General features: G+C 38.8%; 1 protein-coding gene across 2 annotated transcripts in view; it reads left to right on the forward strand.

The window, feature by feature from the left end:
• The window catches only part of CDH8 (cadherin 8), a 447802-nt gene that overhangs the window by 153978 nt on the left and 271964 nt on the right, over nucleotides 1-21860 (forward strand). For both annotated transcript variants that reach the window (XM_006143789.2, XM_006143790.3), the window contains exon 3: nucleotides 634-928. In XM_006143789.2, coding sequence (XP_006143851.1) covers nucleotides 634-928 — 295 coding nt within the window. The remainder of the gene's footprint in view (nucleotides 1-633; nucleotides 929-21860) is intronic.

The following is a 21860-nucleotide window of genomic DNA, read 5'->3' on the forward strand; positions in this document are numbered from 1 at the left end:
GGACCCGGTGGCTTAAAACTCACGCCAGGCACATGTGCATGCGTGCCCAAGATCCCGAGAGGAGAATGGAGGAGAAGGGATTGCGGTGTGACCATCCCCCCGGGGGGTGATTTCTTGCTTTCTGTCTCTCTGTATCTCTCTGTCTGTCTGGCGAGAGCACGTGCCCTATAGCAAAAAACCTCTCCCCACCCCCCCCCAAAAAATATATATATATATTGCTAGAGAACATGTACTTGCCAGAGAGAGAGAGAGGGGAAAAGAGAGAGAGAGGGGCGGGCACTTCCCCATGGTTTGTGGTCATGCTGCAATCCTTTTGCTTCATTTCTGCTTCAATCAGGTTTTGGGGGATGCACATAGACATGTCCAGTGTTTTTTTCAAGTGGGCCAGGTGAAATCCAGCTCTCTTAGCCACTTTGCTATGGGGCTGCTTATGTTCTAACTCGTTTAGAAGCATCTCATTATATTTTATTTTTAATTGATGTCTGTATAATTGCATAGACTCTTTGCATAGGTACTGTTAGCAGAAATTAATGAGGTCGTGCAAAAAGAACCAATCTAATATTCAAACAGCGGGTAATTAAAAATTAACTCTGAGATTGTTCCATCACTAACTAATGCTACTTTTCATTCTAGCTACACACAGACCTGGATCCTGGAAGCAAAAAAATCAAATATATCCTATCAGGTGATGGAGCTGGGACAATCTTTCAAATCAATGATGTAACTGGAGATATACATGCTATAAAAAGACTTGACCGAGAGGAAAAAGCTGAGTACACCCTAACAGCTCAGGCAGTGGACTGGGAGACGAATAAACCTCTTGAGCCTCCTTCTGAATTTATTATTAAAGTTCAAGACATCAACGACAATGCACCAGAGTTTCTTAATGGGCCCTATCATGCAACCGTGCCAGAGATGTCCATTTTGGGTATGTATGCTTCCAATTTCACAGAACTATTAAGAGTCATCTTTAAAATAGCTCCTGGCATCAGAGATGGCTAGTTGCTGAATAAAAGACATTTATTACCGTCTTATCTCTAATTTGCATTTCCAAATCCCCTTTTTTGGCCTATGTTCTGCAGCTCAATAGCTTTAGTCCCTTAGTAATAGGAAATGATGGTGAAGGAGAAGCAGTTTTATTAAAATATCTCTCCTTACCCGACACTACTTCAATAGGCTGAATTTGTATTCCTCTCATAGACTTGTAGTTGGAGTATTGTTACCAAGCGGATTTATCAAGATTTGTTCCTACATGCCAAGCTAATCCTATTGATATTTGCATGATGTTTAATTATTTGTTTGTATATATTCACATGCAGATGTAGCGCATAGAGAAAGAAAGAACTGTCTAAGTCTGTCCTCAGCTAGATATTGGATTGAGCAGGTGGGTTGAGTGTAGAGTGGATTAAGCAGTCAGCATTACCAAAGAGACTTCAGTTTTTGTGGCCACCTTCTCTTAACTGAATGTTTTCTTTAGAAGCTCCTGCTATCTTCAGTGACTACTCCCACTTTCTCTGAGCGACTAAAGCATTTGTTATACTTTACAGAGATATAGATACTCTAAAATATGATTTTAATCTTTTCCCCACTTATTTGGATCTGCTAATCTCCTCCCTTGCTTTGATACAGGAAACCTCTAACCCTAGGTTTTAAATGATAAGGGAAGGGATCTTAGAGCTTTTTCTTGTCTGACAAAAATAATAAGCAGGACCTAAAATTCAAGTATAAGTTCATGAAAGTAATTTTTCTGTATAATTTACACCTGTTTTGTTTCAAATTACATTTTAAATAACTTATAAAGATATGTGCAGGAGCCAGCAGGTGGCATGGTGATTAAAGAGCTGGATTTTCACATGACTGACCATGGTTCAAGTCCTAGACCTGGTGGCTTGAAACTCATGTTGGGCACATGTGCATGTGTGCCCAAAATCCCTAGAGGAAAAGAGAAGAGATTGCAGAGTGGCCATCCCCATTGGGGCTGGGGAGCGGTGATTTCTCATTTTCCCTCTCTCTGCCTCTTTGTATCTCTCTCCAGCAAGCACATGTGCCCTCTGACAAAATAAATAAATAAATAAATAATACATTAAAAAATTGTGCAGTAAATCACAAAAGAGAATCACGCAAACATGATGAGACAAGTAAGAAACATAGGTAGAGAAATAAATTGAAGGCTAGAATTAGGTAAGTACAGATATACACATTAGCTTCAAGCCCCCAAATTTGATATTAAATGATCTGCCAGAGAAAAAACCCAGATCAAGAATCATGTTCATAGGTTCAGTACCAGAAAGTCAAACTGTTTAGAATATTATAAATGCTCACAGAAAACACCAGAAAGAAATATATGGATGAAGAGTGTCCTCAACAATGTCTTTACACTGTAGATATAAAAAAAGGAAAGTATTGATTGTGGTTTTCAGTGCTAAATTTGTGCTCATTATAAGGTATAACAACTAATGTCCTTACTTTCCTAATGTGGTCTTGACATTTTTATTTTAGCAATTCAGTGTGGTATTTGTGTGTGTGTGTATAACATTTTCTAATAGAAATTAGGATTTAAATTTTAAATAAAGGAAAACAACTGGTAGAGTAAGTGCCTTAGTTTGCATATTGCTTACTTTGTGCATTTCTAAGACAGAGCAATGCCCTCCTTGCTCTCCTTGACTTGATCTGCTCCTTCTATGTTTGAATGGTTTGTTCTTATTTTGTAACCTTCTCCTTAAGGTTATTTTGTGCCACGAAGTTGATTTTCCTTCCTCTTACCTTTTCCTGTTCCTCTGTCTCATTCTTGCCCATGTTCTCTTCCTCTTCCTTTCGCCTTTTCTCCTTTTCCTGTTTCTTATCATATTGCTCTCCTCCCTCCCCCACCTCCTCTCTCCTTCTCTCTGTTGTCTCTCTTGGTCAGCTCTTGTCTTTAGCCATCTGTTTAATGTGGATGGCTTTAAAAACATATCCCTTGGGGCCAGCAGATAGCATAGTGGTTATTTTGCTGGACTCCCACATGGATTATCATAGCTCAAGTCTCAGACCTGGTGACTCGAAGTGTGTGTGCCCAGGACCCCAGGAAAATGGAGGAAAAGGGATTGCAGTGTGACCATCCTCCCTGGGGGATGATTTCTCATTTTCCATCTTGCTGTCTCTGTCTCTCTCTCTCTGGCAAGTGCATGTGCCTTATGGCAAAAACTTCTTTAAAAAAAATCCCTTGCCCCGGAACCAGCAGTTGGCATAATGGCTATGTAACTGTACTCCCATGTAGTCGACTGCAGTTTGAGTCCTGGACCCGGTGGCTTAAACTCATGCCAGGCGCATGTGTGTGCATGCCCAAGATCTTGAGAGGAGAATGGAGGAGAAGGGATTGCGACATGGCCATTTCCTCTGGGGGGCGATTTCTCACTTTCTGTCTCTCTGTTTCTTTGTCTTTCTGGTGAGTGCATGCTCCCTATAGCAAAATCCTCTCAAAAAAAAAAAAAAATCCCTTGCCCCATCTATCTGCATAGCCTGATAACCTACTTTCCCAGATGCTTCATGAACGTTTTCACCTGGATGTCTCAAAGACAATGCAAACTTTACTTGAAAAAGAAAACTCATGGGCTGAACACATAGTGCAGTGGTTAAGGAGCTGAATCCCACATGGCCAACGGTGCATTTGATTGCCAGCCGTGGTGACTTAGAAAACACACCAGGCACATGTATTTGCATGCCCAAAATCCTGATGGATGGAGAAATGGTGAAAAAAGAATTTTGTGGGACCATGCCTCGTGGGGTGGTGGTGGTGGTGCTTTTTGTCTCTCTGTTGAGTGTATGTACCTTTTGGTAATGAAGAAATAAAACTCACAAAACTCTTTACTTTTCCTTATGAAAAAAAAAAAAAGTTCTTGTTCTTGACTTCTTCAGTTTTATCAGTAATCCCAATATACTCTCAAACCCCATGTACAAAATGTAAGAGATCCTACTGAATCTTTTCTACCATATCAAATTTAAGCAGTGTCTCACCCACTTAATCACTGAGTCTAGTCACTCCTGACTGCAATGTAATCTGAATGCATTATCTCATTTTATTCCTATGACAGACCACTCATCTCGAGATCTTAATGTCTCCCACTGGACTTTCTCAGTAAACTTCCAAATAGTATGTTTGACCCTAACCTTGTTACCTCTTAACTAATCTATGTATTAATTCTGGAGAACACATGTCCATCACATTCTATAGGTATCCATTGTTCATAGAATAATTCCTCACCTGGAAAGACTTTTCATAGTTCATAGCCCGACTTCATTTGATCTCTTCCTTCTTACCTACCTACAATATAACTTTGGTAGATAGACCTATTGTAACAAAAAAGCTGAAGTGGTTTCAGGTCTTCATATTTTCCCCGTATATTTCTCCTGCCAAGATTCCACTTTACCTAGCACTTGGACCAGGGATTCTATTTTTATTTATTTATTTATTTATTTTCATTCTTATCAAAACTGAATCACTCCTCTATGGCTGGCTAAAATTACACTTTTTCTAGAGAAACTTTTATGACTTCCTAGCAGGAAGTCATTTCTCTACCATCACCACTGTCACACACATAGAGGTATACAAACAAGCAAAATCACCCCCATCTTTGCACTTTGTTTAGACTCTGATATACAAACAGTAATTGGACAACACTATCTCTTTCTCTCTTATTGTATGATAAACTCATTTACGTCAGAGAATTTGTCCAGTTTCTCTTTCCATCCAGATTCGAGTAAGATTGTTTTAAAGAACTGTTGATTCTACAAGGCATACAGTGCACTGTGTCTTAATTGCTAATAAACAATCCACAGGCAGGCTGATGTTTGTGCCTTATTATTATGGTTTCTTCATCTTGATGACACGCCTGTATCTACTGGTTGCAAATGTGTCAGAGGCTACCAATTCTGTGTATTTAAGTCACAGGTCTGATATATATGTTGAGGAGGAAAAACCCCAGAAACTTCTGCAAATGCCAAGGCCATTTTCAGCTAACAACAGAATTCTCAAGATACTAGCCACATAATGGAGTGTGTATGTCTATAAATATATATGTATTTTTTTCTAATTTTTTTTTTTGGTTAAGAGAGTAGACACATAATTCATACTAATTGGTGTGTGTGTGTGTGTGTGTGTGTGTGTGTGTGTGTATGTGTGTGTGTATCCTTAGCCTGTAACATGCCTTCTGAAAACCATGGGGAACGTATTGAAGTTGCAAGTGTGGGTTTGAATGCTGGGTCCATGTCTTATCATCTGGTTGCCTTTGAAGTTCAGGGAGGTTTAATTATTGCCAATTTTCTTTAGCTACAATGCAAGGATAATAATTTCTATCTTGCTTTCATTGTGTGACAATTGCATGATGAAATGCGAGGTAAAGTATATTATAAAGTAAGCAAGTGTTCCGTAATTGGTTGTTGTTGTGGCTTTTAAAATTATTTTTATCAATGTGTTCCCCACTTTACCTTTGGACCTTTACTTAGGTATCGATTTTATGCATTTGGGTGTCTGGTTTCTGTTTGACTCCAGCCTCTTCGGTTTTAAGGAAGCAGAGGCAGCTGCACTATTTTATTGTCAAGTGTGAATTATTCTCTTCATTTCTCATGAAGGTGAATATCAGGATGAAGGTCAGCTACTATCTCCTTTCTCTCCCCATTACCACTGTTCTCTCTGAGCCTGTCTCTTCCTTCCCCTCCTTCCTTTTTTCATTTTTCTTCCTTTGCTACTGCAGAAATGCCAGCTCATGCACCTGTATGCCCTGAGGAATGCTAGCAAGGACTGGGGGATTTCATTGTGCAGAAAGTAAAAAAAATAAAATTGTAATTGAGAAATTTACCAATATTAAATTGAAATGAATATGATGTTCAAGAACTGTCTGCCAGCTGACAAGCTGTCAAGACAAAACACACATATATATTTGCCCAAATGGCAGCCAAATTATTTTAGAAATATCTTATTTGGAAGCTAGAGACACAGTTCTTTTATATTCTACTGTGAATTTCAAAACTTGATGAGAATTCACTTTTATAGCAATACTGCATAAAGATAGGCTTGTGAGCTTGTCTGATTTTAACTGTGGGTCCCAAACTAGCACTGTTGAAGTATTCTTTCTTTTTTGTTTTCACTTTTATATCGTAATAGGGGAAGGGAGAAAGAGAGATTCTTGACATAATCTCTCACAATGTTGTAACCCTGCTGCCTCAGCCCCCCAGTCCAGTTAGCTAGGACTACAGGCATGAGCTACCTCTCCCAGTAAGTTTAAGTTGGTCCAGGAGCTAAAGTCAGGCCTCCCATGGCCCCAGTCTTGACTAGGAATGCCCTACCTCTTGTGGCAATGCAACTGGGTCTGAAGTTGTTTTTTCAATTATAAAATCCCCTCCATTTATTAAGTTTGAAATACTTTATATAGAATTTATTTTATTTTTTATTTTATTTTTGCCAAAATGTGTATGTATTCACCAGTGACAAAGAAAACACCCCCCCCCCATGGGGTGTGACAATGTTGCAATTCCTTCTCTGCCATTTCTCTATCCTATTGTGATATTGGGCATGTATGCACACATGCCTAGTGTGTTTTTCAAGCCACCAGGGCTGGGATTCAGACTGCTCAGTTGGCCACATGGCATCCATCTCTCTTCATTACTTGGCTCTGGGATTAGCCCTACACAGATACTTTTAATATTATTGTGAATTAGAATAAGGGGTGATTCTAACCTTGATCACATGTCTGACCATGGGTTTGGGTAAAATGAACTTTTTACTTTGACTTATAATTTCAAGTTATTTGGCTCCAAATGTGACTTCTACTTTTATAAATTACATAACCCCTTTAATATTCACTTTACCTATAGAGTGTATATAATAACTTTGGTCTAAAAGTGTTTTTAGAAGAATTTTATCATTATATTTAGAGTGCTATTTGGTCTACTATACAGTCAGTGCCAAATAAATATGAGTTTTTCTACAACCATACTTTATGATTTGCTTCTACTAGTATGATTCAGTAAATTGCCTATATATGAATAGCTTGGTCAATAAAAAATTGTTCAATAAAACAACTTTATATTTCAAAAATGCATTTATTGAAATAAACTCTATTAGTAAAGGATATATTACTAAAGAGGGAGTTAAAGGATGAGAAAGAGAGTGGTGCTGAAGCTGGTAGGCATTATTACACTGTTGTGTTCACAGTTATATAAAATATGACATAGATGAGTCCAGCAGGTGACATGGTAGTTAAAGTGAACTTCCATATGACAGATTGTGGTTCAAGTCCCGGAGCTGGTGGCTTGAAAATCATGCTGGGTATGTGTGCATATATGCTCAACATCCCAAGAGGAAAATGAAGAAGGGATGGCAGCATGGCCTTCTCTCCTGGGTGGTGATTTCTTATTTCCCGCTGTCTGTCTCTCCTCAGTAAGCACATGAGCCATATGATGAAAACCTTAAAAGAAAAAAAATTGACACTGGAGGTCTTCTTAGTTTTCTTTAAAATCCAAGGCTCCATTTCTAATTAGTTCCAGAGAGTGTATGAGCTCTCCATAGTAAGAGCGAGAAAGGGAGAGAGAGAGAGAGAGAGAGAGAGAGAGAACACCACTCATTAGGGTGTGGTCATGACATAATATTTTTTCCTCCTTTTTCTCCATCCCAGCAGGATTTCGGGCATGCACACAGAATACCCGGCATGTTTTTCAAGCCACTGCATCCAAGACTCTAACCACAGTTGGCCATGTGGGATCTGCTCCTTATGCAGAGTGCTCAACTGCTGCACTGTATGACTGACCCAAGATCCAGGGGTCCTTTAATGATAATCAATATTTATTGATAATTACCATATATATGCCATAGGCTGTGTTAAATATTTCTAATATGCACAACAATCCTATGACATTAATACCTTATCAAGTTTCTCTATTCACTCTTTTAAGTAAAAAAACTGAGGAAAATAACAGCTAATATATGGCTAAATATTAAGAGGAGGAGCTGAAATTTAAGTCCAGACATCTGCCTTTACCTCCCATGGGCTTAACCAGTATGCTCTACTGATCTTTGATAATACCTCCAGAGGATGTTGTTTATACAAGCATTGTGATTCTGCTGTGCATTTATAATAGTTCATGTTCTCCCAAGGTAGAAGAGTTCTTGAGGTCAGCATACTTTGCAGATTAAATTGACAAATTAAGAGAGTTGTTAGACATAAAATTTGAGCAAAGTATTATACAACTTAAAAATAGAAGTGTATGTCGCTGGACTCCCACGTAGTCGACCGCGGTTCGCGTCCCGGACCCGGTGGCTTAAAACTCACGCCGGGCGCGTGTGCGTGCGTGCCCAAGATCCCGAGAGGAGAATGGAGGAGAAGGGATTGCGGCGTGACCATCCCCCCTGGGGGGTGATTTCTCGCTTTCTGTCTCTATGTCTCTCTCTGTCTGTCTGGCGAGTGCACGTGCCCTATAGCGAAAATCTCTCTCTCAAAAAAAAAAATAGAAGTGTATGTACTTTAAAAATGTAAAGGTTAACAAGCACAACAACATGCTGGATGTTTTTACTCAGCAGGCTGAAGTCACATGTAAGGCCTTGGACAAGCACAGTAACATGCTGGATGTTTTTGCTCAGCAGGCTGAAGTCACATGTAAGGCCTTGGTTCAATTCCTGGCCTACCATAAAAGCCATGCTTGATGGTGTGCATTTGTAATCCCAGCCACACAGGAGTCTGAGGCAGGATAATGACAGTGACACTGTCTGAAATACATATATATCAACAACAACAACAAAAAGTAAGAACAATGTATCATTTAGACATTAAATAAGAAAAATTAATTAAGAGTTCTATGGTGGTGACCAGCTGGTGACGTGGTGGTTAAGGCACTGGACTCCCACATGGCTGACAGCAGTTTGAGTCCCAGAACTGGTGGCTTGCTTTCTCACTTTCCCTCTGTCTCTCTCTGTTGAGCACACATGCCCTGTATAAAGTTAAAAAATAATAATGATGATAAATAAAATTAAATAAATAATTCTTAAAAAAAACCCACAGGAGCCATGTGGTGAATAGCTGGGGAAGTGCTGACAAAATATTAAGTAAACAAGTATAAAGAGGGTAATTTGCATGGACCTTGACTTTCCTGGAGACTAGTACAATAGGAGATTGCACTCGCCACCTAATACTATTAGTGGAAATATCAAAAGAAGGACAAAAAGTAATTTAGTAGATAAATAATCTAAAGTGACAAATCTCACCAAAGGCTCATCTCTTAAGAGGTTGTACAAGACAATACACAATATGCAAAGGAACTTATTCTCCTGGAAGAAAGATTCAGTGGAAAGGAATATTATTAACTACGTGTTAATCTAATTCCTCCATCTTTGCTTATCATTAACATGCCATTTCATTTTAAACCTGTCTGTTTACAATTATCATCCTAAGATCCTTTTTTGGAAGAAGGCCTATACAAAATACATACTATTTCTTTTTGTGTATTGTTTTTTAATTTTTACAATAAATTTAATCTTAGAGAAGGTTCCAAATGTAGTCCAAATATATATTTTCCTGAGCCATTTGAAAGTGAGCTGTTGACATGGTCCACCTCATAGAGATATTTTTCTACACAACCACAGTACAACCGACATAATTATAAAGTTAACATTGACCCACCATTGCTATCAGCTATACAGATCTCAGTCAAATGTCTCTAGTGATCCCAGTAACATCCCTTTTATAGTAAAAGGATCTTATCATATCTGCAGTAGACCCCTTCAATCCGGAAGGGGTCTTCAGTTTTTTCTTTACTTTCATGACCTTTACACTTGATTACAGAACAATTATTGAATGGACATTTTTTAGTCAGGATCTGTCTGATACTTAGGAATTAAATTTAATATTCACCTGTGACAATACTATCACAGATAATATCTCCTTTATTTTTATCAGGTGGTACAAGATTTTGATTTTTTTCATTATTGGCGACAATAACTTTAATCACTTCATTAAGGAGATTTCTGCCACATGTCTCCATTAAAAATTTCTTTTTTTCTTTGTTTTTAGTACTTTGTGGGAAGATGCTTTGAGTCTATGCAAATATTTATTTCTAATCAAACTACTAACCTCAGATTTTAACATCACTGAAGTTTCTTACATGAATTAATTATTACTAGAGTAGGTAAACGTTGATTTTGTCATTTTCACCATTCTATTTGTTATTTATTTGGTTAGGATTTTCCTACAAGGAAAAATATTCTGTTTCTTGTTTTATTTACATTAGAATGGAGTTTGAGATTTCTGTTTTATAAATTATAATAGGTTATATGGATTATTTATCTTGATGCTCAGATTATCTGAGGCTTGGCCATAAAATAACCTGGAAACTGGTTCTGTCTCCTGTTTACATGCATCCACTGTTTTCTGGGTACATTGTTTTTCCCCTTAAATATTTATTGATTTATTTTTATTTATTGTCATTACTGTTTTTCTAATTTGCTATAGGGGATGTACTTGCACAGAGAGAGAGAAACAGAGAAAGCAAGAAAGCAAGATGGGTCTGGTTACTTTGCTGCCCAGCCAAGAATTTGAGGCCCATTTTGTACTTTCCTAGCCTAGCCAGGGGATTAGCCATTTATACAAAGAGATCTGTTTTCCTTTAAAGGAGGATTACATTTATTTATTTATTTATTTATTTTTATTTATTTATTTTTTGGAGAGGTTTTTCGCTATAGGGTGCGTGCGCTCGCCAGACAGACAGAGAGAGACAGAGAGACAGAAAGTGAGAAATCACCCCCTCGGGGGGGTGGGCACCAATCCCTTCTCCTCCATTCTCCTCTTGGGACGTTGGGCATGCACGCACACGCGCCCGGCGTGAGTTTAAAGCCACTGTGTCCCTGACGCGCGCACCGCGGTCGACTATGTGGGAGTCCAGCAACATAGCCATTATGCTAACTGCTGGTTCCCAGAGGATTACATTTACATACTAATGTCTGAATGTTAGCTGTGTTCATTGCTATTTGGGTTTTTCACTGCTCCCAAACCCTCTCAATGGATAAAGTAGAGCTAAGAAATTTGTGAGAGCACGTACACACACATACCTATCCGTATGAGGTTGAATAGTGTTCCCCCCAAATTTTATGTACACAGAACCTTGGCGTGTGACCTTATTTAGAAACAGGGTCTCTGCAGATGTAATTAGTTAAATTGAAGTCATACCGAATTAGACTTAGTTCTAAAATCAATGATTGGTATCCCTATTAAAAGGCCATGTGAAAACACAAACACACAGGAAAAGAAGCCATTTGAGGGTGGAGGTGGACATAGAAATTATGCTTCCACAAGCCAAGAAATGCCAGGAACCACAGTAGCTGGAAAGGAAATGGAAGAGGTTTTTTTTTTTTTTGGAGAGATTTTCACTATAGGGCGTGTGCGCTCACCAGACAGACAGAGACATAGAGATAGAAAGCAAGAAATCACCCTCCAGGGGGGATGGTCACGCCGCAATCCCTTCTCCTCCATTCTCCTCTTGGGATCTTCGGCACGCACGCACATGCACCCGGCGTGACTTTTAAACCACCCTGTCCGGGAGACTCAAACCACAGTTCACTATGTGGGAGTCCAGTGACATAGCCATTATGCTAACTGCGGGTTCCCTTGTTTTCTTTTTTTTTTTTTTAGGAGGAATAAGGGGTTTGAACCTGCTAACACCTTGATTCCAAAATTAAGAGAGAATTAATGTATTTTTTCCTCTGTATTTCTTTTTTTATTTTTTAGTTGCAGAGTGTATGCACTCACTAGAGAAAGAGAGAGAGAGAGATAAAAACAAAATGAGAAAGTACCTTCCTCAGTGGGATGGGGATGACCAGGCTGCAATCCTTTCTTTCTCCATTCTCTTCTCAGGATTTTGGACACATAGCCCAGAGTGTTTTTCAAATCGCTGACTGGGTCCAGGACTTGAACCATGCAATCTGCCATGTGGAATTCTGATTCCTTAGTCACCATACTATCTGGCTGGTCATTCTTACTGTTTTAAATAACCCAATTTGTGTTAATTTGTCATGACAACCAGAGGAAACTAATATATAGTCTATTGACTTGTTGAAAACCAGAAGTTCAATTCCATACCTCCAATTCCAAAACATACCAGGTTTATTCTTATTTTTAATCTGTTTTCCAATAGTGAGAAACCTAAGTCTCTCTATCCTCAGTATATTTATGAATTGGATTGCTCCTCAAATGAAAAGTAACTTTTCTCCATTTGCTCCTTGTATTCATTCCCTGGCTCTTACAGAAAAACTCTGATCTCTTGTCCCACTCTTCCTTCACCTCTCTACCCTTAAAGGGACCTCTCCCTTTCTTAGCCACACCTAATGGCCTTTGAATTGAACTGTTTTAGCACAAAGCAAGCAGTCAGGAATGGAGGCAGGAAACTCATAATACTCTCTCCATTTATTCTCTTATATATATCTCGGTTGCTTCTTATAGTATAATAGATGTAAAGCCACATTTTCTAATATGTACTCAAAATAAGTTTAGTGCCAAAAGAGGTCAAATGTATTTGATAAGCACTGAATTAAAGAAAGTTAAACTGCCTTTTCTACTTCTTTAAAGTATTAAAATGTCATAATTTGATGCATTCATATTATATACTCTTTTGGAGATTTAGACATTTATGTGACCTCTAAACTATTTTTTTTTCTTTTAGAATTATCCTGTAGCATTACAGAATTTTACTCTGTAGAAGCTTTAGAAACACACATCTAATGAGAACACATTTTTGGTTCTATGCAAGGCCACATGTTAATTTAGCATGCAGCTAAATAGTGAAATTTGCAATTTCTAAAAAGTGAATTGCAAATTATGATGACTACAGCTTTCATGAATTAGCTTGTTATTCTTGTCTTTGCCCAGGACATGTTTTAGGCCCAAATAAAGCATATTCCCAAAGTAATAATTAAATAGATTCATTTTCACATTCTTTTTTTTATTATTAAAGAAACAATTTATGTCACATAAGCTTTAAAGATCAAAGGATGTACATACTGACAAACTGTCTTAAACCTAACATACGTCTTTTGTATAATTTAGAGGTTATGGGTTTCTTTTTCTCTCTTGGCTAGATTTTAAAAGGATTCAGCAGCATTTCTCTATTTTTAAAGGACAGATACGAAGTGAGGAAGGAGAAAAAAAACGTATCTTGATGGATTTGATTATATTTTTTGTCTTGTTTGATTCAGAGTGAAGAACAAAATTGAAATTCTTTAGGAAAACATGGGCGGAAAATCATGAGGATTGAAATAAACACTCTCAAAAGAAATCCAGCTGCTCTACCTGATATAAATGCTTATAACAGCTGTGGTTCTAAAACTCTGAGATGGGGTAAAGACTCTGTAGTTTCTCTTTTGCATAAAGAAGCTAAACCTCCATTAGGAATATATAGACAGTTGATATAAGAGCTGAATTTAAAAAAAAAAATCTTCTGAGAGTGAAGCAGTTGTTTCCAACTTGTGGATGTGGGTGTGTGCAAAGGTCTCCCTCAATGGTCTATGGTTTAGAAATTACCAGTGTTTCCAAACAGAAAAGTTGGAGCCAGTTAAAAATGAAGGATGCCTAAAACACATTAGCCTTCTAAGAAGCATTAAATTATTATTATTGTTATTTTGTACATGTACTCACTGAAGAGAAACAGAGAGAGAGAGAGAGAAAGAGAGAGAGAGAGAGAGCAGTTCCTCCCAACCCTCCTGAGAATGGCCACACCACAATTTCTTCTCCATTTCTTCTTCCCTTGGGGATTTTGGGCAAGCACTAATAGTATTTCCTGAGAAGCCAGGGCTGAGATTTGAATGATGCAGTTGGCCATGTTGGGTTCATTCAACTTAACTACTGTACCAGTAGCTAGACTCCAGAGCTATTTCTTGTAAGGTGGTGTCAGCAACCTCAGACACATTTTTGGGTCTTCATAGCCAACATAAGTTAGGTGTTTTCAATGAAATTGCTGTATGGACTTTGGAATTTCAAGTAAGAAGTCAATATTCTTTGAAATCTTTCTAGAAGATGAATTCTTAGTCACTAGTCAATAAAAATTTTTCAGAATATTATAAATCACAAGAAAATGTGATGAAATACTTCATTTGATTTTACAAGCAGTAATACTGGTATCACTTATGTTCTATATAATAGAATATCACATAAGATATATTTCAAAAATTATTTAAATACCTGAAAGTTGAAGCTACTGAAAACAAATTTTACAATCTGCCTCTAACCCCATACTATATGAGAACAATGAGTCACTTTTTTTGTGGAATGCAATTTGTTGCTTTGATTTAATTTAGAAACCTATGTCTCCTCTTCACAGATATCTCATAATTTGAATTATGTTTTGGAGGATTAAATTAAATTAAAGAATTAACTCAGTGTTAACAGTATCTAAGTGAAGAGGCAACATTGCTGATTTATTTCAACCTGTGCCTTTAAATCAAGTTAACTGATCTATGTACCAATTAAACAATAGTTTCCAGGCCTATTCACAGCAATAGATAATGCTGAAGTTCTATTAATTTCTCTTTTAATTTTCTTCCTCTGTTACATCCCTATGCTTACTCATTGGAATAATCTTTAACACAATTTGATTATACTTATACAGACTCTTCATATTCTCCAGAAACATATCTCCTACTCAGTCATATTTTAGCTCTTGTTACTTCTAGATTCATTGACTAACGTGAATATTGTAACTCATTTTCCTTTCTTAGAAAAATGTCCTATGGTCACCACCTTATCCAGGATTACCCTGAGTCTTTCTGAGGAAAATATGACATCTGCTGCTTGGGAATCAAAATAATGTTTGGAACTTGAATACTGAAAATATTTTCGAATCAGTACATCTGCATTTATTATAAGGAAAATCCAAACAGTCAAGAAAAATCTTTTATGGAAAGTTGAGAAGTCCAGTTGGGACTCTAGTCAGACAGTCCCATAATCCTGCTGTATTTAGTATTAATTAATAAGTAATATTTTAGTAATTAACCTATTTACTGATTCTAGAGACAAAGGGCACCTTTTTTAAGTTTCGTGCCACATGGGAATCTAGAACTTCGTGAGTTAGTATGAACAGTCACAGTGTGATAAGGATTTTTGTTGTTGATGTTAAGTAATCATTCTAAGAGATCATGAATTAAAAGGGACTGGAGAGTAAAGTTTGTAGAGCTCATCCTTTGCCCACATTCGCCTGTCAGAGAAATGAATCAACTGCATGTCAGGGCAGCTCTGAAACGTGTTTGTGAAATTCTGAAGCCTTGGCTGAAAATGAATGTGGAACACCTTTGTCAATCTATTTTTGGTGTATGGTGTGTTCTTCTAAGAACTTTGACTCTCATAGCCAGTGGGGATTTCCTAGAATCTCTGTATATGTATGTACTGTTACTTTTTCTAACTCTGATGTCTGTGTTTCACTATGACCATGTCAGATATTAGATTGTCATCATTGTCTACCAATTATGAATCTTTGCAATCGATAAGAGTAGTTTGAGTTCAGGGGTTCGAGGAAGGGGAATTCACTAAATAAAGTTAAAAGTTTTTGAAATAAATGTTGAAATATCTATATATTATTCCTTCTGAAATCTAAAGTGATGTTATTAGCTTAAGGCTAGAGTAATGAATAATTATTTTATTACTGTATAAGGATTAATATTTATTAGTGTGGCAAATACTATCCTAAGCACTGCAAATGTACATTCATTTAATCCTACCAGCAATTTTATGAGGTGAATTTTATTTTTCTTTTTAATGCCAGAGGATGTGCATATGCCAGAGAGAGAGATTGCTTCTCAGTGGGGCCAGGTTAAACCACAGTCCCCTTTCTTCCCTTCTTCCCTCCTGTCAGGATCTTGAACGTGCACTCAGTGTGTCCCTCAAGTCATTGGGGATGGGATTTAAACTGTGGTCAGCTATGTGTGACCCAGTTTCCTCTATACAAGGCTTAACCACAGTGAAACAGGGCCAGCCCTTTTTTATTTTTATTTTATATCTGAGAAAACTGAGGCACACAACTATAAAATATTGGGTTATTGGAAAAGTCATGATGAATTTTTGTATAGAAAAATATATCATGACTTTCCCAATGACCTAACAGTTTCTTCAGGTCTTATCACTGGTAAGATTAGGAGCTCCCCATCAGATAAACAGAACCACAAACAGTCAACAGGATGACTTAGTAATAGACTTAGTCTATTACAAAGACTAAGACTAGACTCTATAAAATCAGTGAGCTAAGAAAGAAATCTGTGAAGCTGTTGCTACTGCCTTGGTGATAAGAAATAATGTGGGAAATAACAAGAACACACCAGAATCTGGGAGGACAAACTGGAGCCTGTGTATGTCTCTTAGACCCCCAACTTCCTTGTGGTGGGTAATTCACAGATGCTATAACTTCACATGCCTCTGGCCCAGGACTCAGAGAATCTAAAAGAGCAAATCCTACAGGATCTGAAAAAGCTGTGAGCTTGGTTGATGCCCCGTGCCAACATGATGGGCTTACAGATCTGTAGCATCTCGCCTGCCCAATGCATACACTCACTTTGCATCTACCTCCTCCACTCTGCATTTGAGATCTCATGCTGAATCTAAACCAGAACAATATAGAGAAGAGAATTCTAGAAATATAATTCCAGGGCCAGCCCTGCAGTGTGGTTATTAAATCTCATCATTGTGGTGGAAGCCAGATCCCGCATAGCTTACCAGGATTCAAGTCCTGACCCTTATGGCTTGAAAACATAATAAGTGTGTGTGTGTGTGCATGCCCAAGATCTTAAAGGCATAGAGAATTGGAGGAAGAGTCAAAGCATGATCAAGCCTTATTTGGGGATACTTTATCTCTCCCTCCTCCCTTCTTTCTCATGTATGTGTACCCCCTGGCATTAAAAAAAGGGGAAGGGCTGTCGGCGTCCGCCCCAGGGCTTGGGTCTGGCTGAATCATGATCAGAGGGCTGCTGGTGAGGAAGAGAAAGAGGACGAGAAAGAGAAAGCCCTCCATCTTGCCAGGACCTGGGAATTGGAAAGAATGAGACAAAGGGATAGAGTAGAAATGGACACAGGCAGCCTGAGCCTAGGTAGCCCAAGCAACTTGTGCCGCCCAGATGAACTGGACGTCTTTATTTATAGTACAAGGAGACATTACACATGTATGTTTCATGATACTTCATGGATTGGTTGCCAGGTAACAGACAATAAGAAGCAGTTAACAAGTCAATAAGAGATTAGTCATACCAGGGGCCAGGTGTATCCCCTGGTGGTAATCCCATCTAGAGTAAAGCTCAGGATTTTACTATTTGGGGTCAAGATGTTTCTTGAAGTCCATCAGATGTGTCTGTTGGAACTCCCCTAGTAATTTCCACCCTTGCTCTGTCTGCAGTCAAGGTCAGGGAAAGACAAGTTACAAGGTTCTGCCAAACCCCAAAAGAGCATGGGGTGTTTGCTCAGCACATGTCCCCACACCTCAGACTCTCTCTCTTAGACGTGTCCCCACAAAGGGCCAGCAGGTAGCATAGTAGTTGAGGCGCTGAACTCCCTCATGACTGACTGTGGTTCAAGTCCTGGGTCTGGCAGCTTGAAAATCATGGTAGACATGTATGCATGAGTGCTAAAAATCCCAGGATGAGAATAAAGGAGAAGGGATTGGAAGGGATTGTGGCATGGCCATTCCCCGGGGGTGGGGGGGATGATTTCTCACTTCCCTCTCCCTTTCCCTCTTTCGTCCTCTCTTTCTCTCTTGGTGAGTGGCTATGATAAAAACCTTAAAAAAAGAGAAATAAAAAAGAAATATAATTCTAGTTTAGCTAAGTTGATAGAGAAAAAAAATCCATGACAAAATACTGTTTGTTTCACTTCTGTTGTAGTCTAGGTATATGTAAAATACTGTTTAGGTTTTTAGAAGGGCACATTATATTTCTTAAGTGTTATTGTACATATATAAGGATTATATATCAAATCAGCCAAATATTGTTATCACATTTTTCACAGTAAAAATATGTGAGTAGAGAGACTACGGGTTGAATTTTGTTCCCACAAACCCTAACTCCTAATACCTCAAAAAGTAATGTTTAAGATAGGGCCATTAAAGAGGTAATTAAGTCAGTGAGATCATGCAGTGGGCCCTAATTCAGTCTGACTGATGTTCTTATTAGAAAAGGAAACATGGGCACACAAAAGGACATCAGGGGCATGTATATGGAGGGACAACCATGTGAAGAGGCAGTGAGAGGCTGTGTGCAAGCTTCAGGAGAAGCCAGCTCTGTCAGCATCTTGATCTTGGACCCAGCCTCCAGAACTATGAGAAAGTCATCAACCTGCGGACTTTTGTTAGGCAGTCCTAGCAAACTGATGTAGTTTGTACGGCCAAATTTACTTTATTTAGAAGTACCAGAGTTGAATCCAAAACTGGAGACTTATTACATCTTCTCTATTCTATAACTACTGTGCACTTGTATCAGTGTTGACTTGTTATAGCCCCAAATACATACAGGCAAGCATCTGTTCCCAGCTCCAGCTTATTAATTTTTTTTAAATTGTGTTTAAATGTTTGGATCCTCTTTTGTTTACATTGCATTTAGTCATCTTGTCTCCGTAGGCTCCTGTTGGCTGTGACAGTTTCTCAGATTTTCCTTTCAATGACCTTGACAATTGTATATTTTCATAGAATTTCCCTCAACTGGGAGATTTGTCTGATGTTTTTCCTCATAAGTGGACTGTGTGGTAATGTGGGTGGGGAGGAAGACCACAGAGGTACAGGTTTTATTTTTACCACATCACAAGGGTATGTACTATCAGTAAGATTTATCATAGTTGATGTGACCTGATGACCAGGGCTAGATACTGTCAGGTTTCTCTCTGAAAAATTACTCCTTCCTTCCCTCCCAGGCTGTAGTTCTTTTCCATAAGTACTTTGTGCAGCATATACTTAATGAACAGGAAATTATGCCCCCCCCCTATATAATTATCTATGGAAATTATATGGATTTCTCCTGCATGGGAGAGTTGTTCTCTTTCTATTTCTCCCTCATTCCCTCTCTCCTCTCCCTCCTTCCCTCCCTCCTTTGTTTCTTCTGCACTATATTTTGGGTTATAATCCAATATTACTTTTCTCTGTTTTGGTGCAGTTCAACCATTGGAAGCTCTTTAATTTGACTCCTCTGATATTGCCCCAACCTTTTCTTTCTTTCTTTTTTTTTTTAAAGTTATTAGAGACTGCATGCACTTTGCCAGAGAGAGAGAGAGAGAGAGAGAAAGAGAGAGAGCAACAGTAACCCTCAACAGGACATAGTCATGCTGAAATACCTTCTCTTCCATCTTTCCATCCCTATCAGGATTTTGGGCATGCATGCACATTCACTCAGTGTGTTCTTTAAGCCATCAGGGCTGGGGTTTGAAGCATGAATGGCCATGTGGGACCCAGCTTCCTTAATCACTAGGCTACAAGGCCAGACCTTGATCACTTAAAATTAAAAAAAATTTTTTTTTAGCACTTTCTTATATTCTTGCACTACAAATTGCTTCAGTCTCATATTACGTTTTTATTGCGATTTGCTATTTCTCCAAGGAACCCTGGTGCTTCGGAGAATGGTATCTGAAACCAAGACCTGGTGCTAGGTATATGTTTTGCTACTGGGTTATCTTTGCCTCTAGGCCTTCTCAGTTGATAGAGCAAGGATAAATATATGTGAGTATACTCACCCATCTGCCTTCAATGAGCCTTTCTGATTTTTTTTCATGAGTGTTTTGTAATTTTCTGCTTATAGAGCCTGTAGATATTTTCATCTCATTTCACTCTTGGGGGGGGGGCATTACTCTAAATATTATTTTTAAAATTTTTTTTGAGAGGTTTTCGCTATAGGGCACGTGCGCTCGCCAGACAGATAGAGAGAGACATAGAGACAGAAAGCGAGAAATCACCCCCCCAGGGGCGATGGTCACACCACAATCCCTTCTCCTCCATTCTCTCCTTGGGATCTTGGGCACGCACGCACACACGCCCAGCGTGAGTTTTAAGCCACCGGGTCTGGGACTCGAACTGCGGTTGACTACCTGGGAGTCCAGCGACATAGCCATTACACTAACTGCTGGTTCCCATAAAATTTCAAATCTAATTTTTTATTGCTGTTATGCAGGGAGTGCTTTAAAGTTGACAGTCTTTGTGCTTTTGCTACAAGGCATGTATAAGCTCTGAACAAGACACAGTCTACTGCTGGACTTTACAAATAGAAGAAACCTGAGCTTTAGCCAGAGAAGGCCAGGAAGAGGTTTGTTTAGAACCACAAGGTGCTGCACAGCTGAAGCATGGGGCTTTGCCTCCCTTATAAAAGAATGAGGGGCTTTGTCTCCAATATGTAAAAGAAAGAGCACAGAACAGCTCTAAGCTCCCCCTGAGCCCGCTTTTATTTGTCTATCCTTTCTCAGTCCTCAGCCCTTCCCTTCAGGGTACCCTATCTCTTTGCCCTCAGGCAGGGGCACTGGTATAAAGAAAAGCAATGTCTGTTGTATATTGTCTTCAAATCCTATGACCTTGTCATACTCCTAGACCCAGGAGACGTTCTTGTAGATTGATCTACATAATTAATCATGTAACTCATGAATAAAGACAGTATTTTTTCTTTCTTTCCAATCTATGTGGTTTTTGCTTATTTTTGTTCTTACTGTACTAGCTAGAACTTCCAGAATGATGTTGAATTAGAGAGGTGAGAGGGAAACACTTTACCTTGCTCTACATCTGTTAGTCTGAATGCTTGTGTCCTTCCAAAATTTGTATGTAGAAGTGCTAATCCACAAAATGATGGTATTAGGAGTTCAGCCATTGGGTGGTAATTAGGTTATGAGGGTGGAGTTATCAAGGATAATATTACTGTCCTTATAAAAAGAGATTCCACAGCTCTCCCTGGTTCTCTTTCTACCATATCAGGATACAATGAGAAAACCAGGCCATTTGCAAAGTAAAATGTATGCCCTCACTAAAACCTAGATCTACAGCACCTTTATTTTGGATTTCAAAACACAAGAACATCTGGGACACCTCTACAGAACTGTGAGAAATAATGTTTGTTGTCTATGGTAATTTGTAATAGCAACCCAAACTAAGATATAGTCTTGAGAATAAAAGGTCCAGTCTCGGGACCAGCAGTTAGCGTAATGGCTATGTCGTTGGATTCCCACATAGTCGACTGTGGTTCACGTCCTGGACCCGGTGGCTTAAAACTCACGCCAGGTGCATGTGCATGTGTGCCCAAGATCCCGAGAGGAGAACGGAGGAGAAGGGATTGTGGCGTGGCTATCCCCCCTGGGGGTGATTTCTCGCTTTCTATCTCCCTGTCTCTCTCTGTCTGTCTGGCGAGCACGCGTGCCCTATAGCAAACACCTCTCAAAATAAATAAATAAATAAAGTGTCTAGTCTCTTACCATTAATTATATTAGCTGTAGGTGTTTTTTTTTGTTTGTTTAAAGTATTTACATTTATTAAGCTTACAATCAGAATGGAACGTCTCCTAAGTCATCAGAATCCTAAGGAGAAAAAAATCCAACACAAAACAAATGAGTTTCCTGTCCCAACTCCTCCACAGTACACCATGGAGGAAGTTCCCACTTCAAAGAGCTGACAAAGTCTTTTCTACTGTATTTCAGAAGGGTAGACATTTGGTAGTAGGAACAACTTTTTCATCTATTAATTGGAATGCACGGTCATTTTTGAAAGTCTTTTCCATTTTTAAACACAGTCTCTGTACCCCAGCCTGAGAAGCAGCAGGTGCTGTTTGGGGGTCCAAGGGTACCATCAGCATCCCACCAGTCTGCATGGCCTGTGAACAGCAAGAAGCTGGCCAGTGTGGAGGACTAGAGTTCAGC

The sequence above is a fragment of the Tupaia chinensis genome, unplaced genomic scaffold (assembly GCF_000334495.1).
Source record: "Tupaia chinensis unplaced genomic scaffold, TupChi_1.0 Scaffold000105_1, whole genome shotgun sequence".
In the NCBI taxonomy this organism is placed as follows: Eukaryota; Metazoa; Chordata; class Mammalia; order Scandentia; family Tupaiidae; genus Tupaia; species Tupaia belangeri.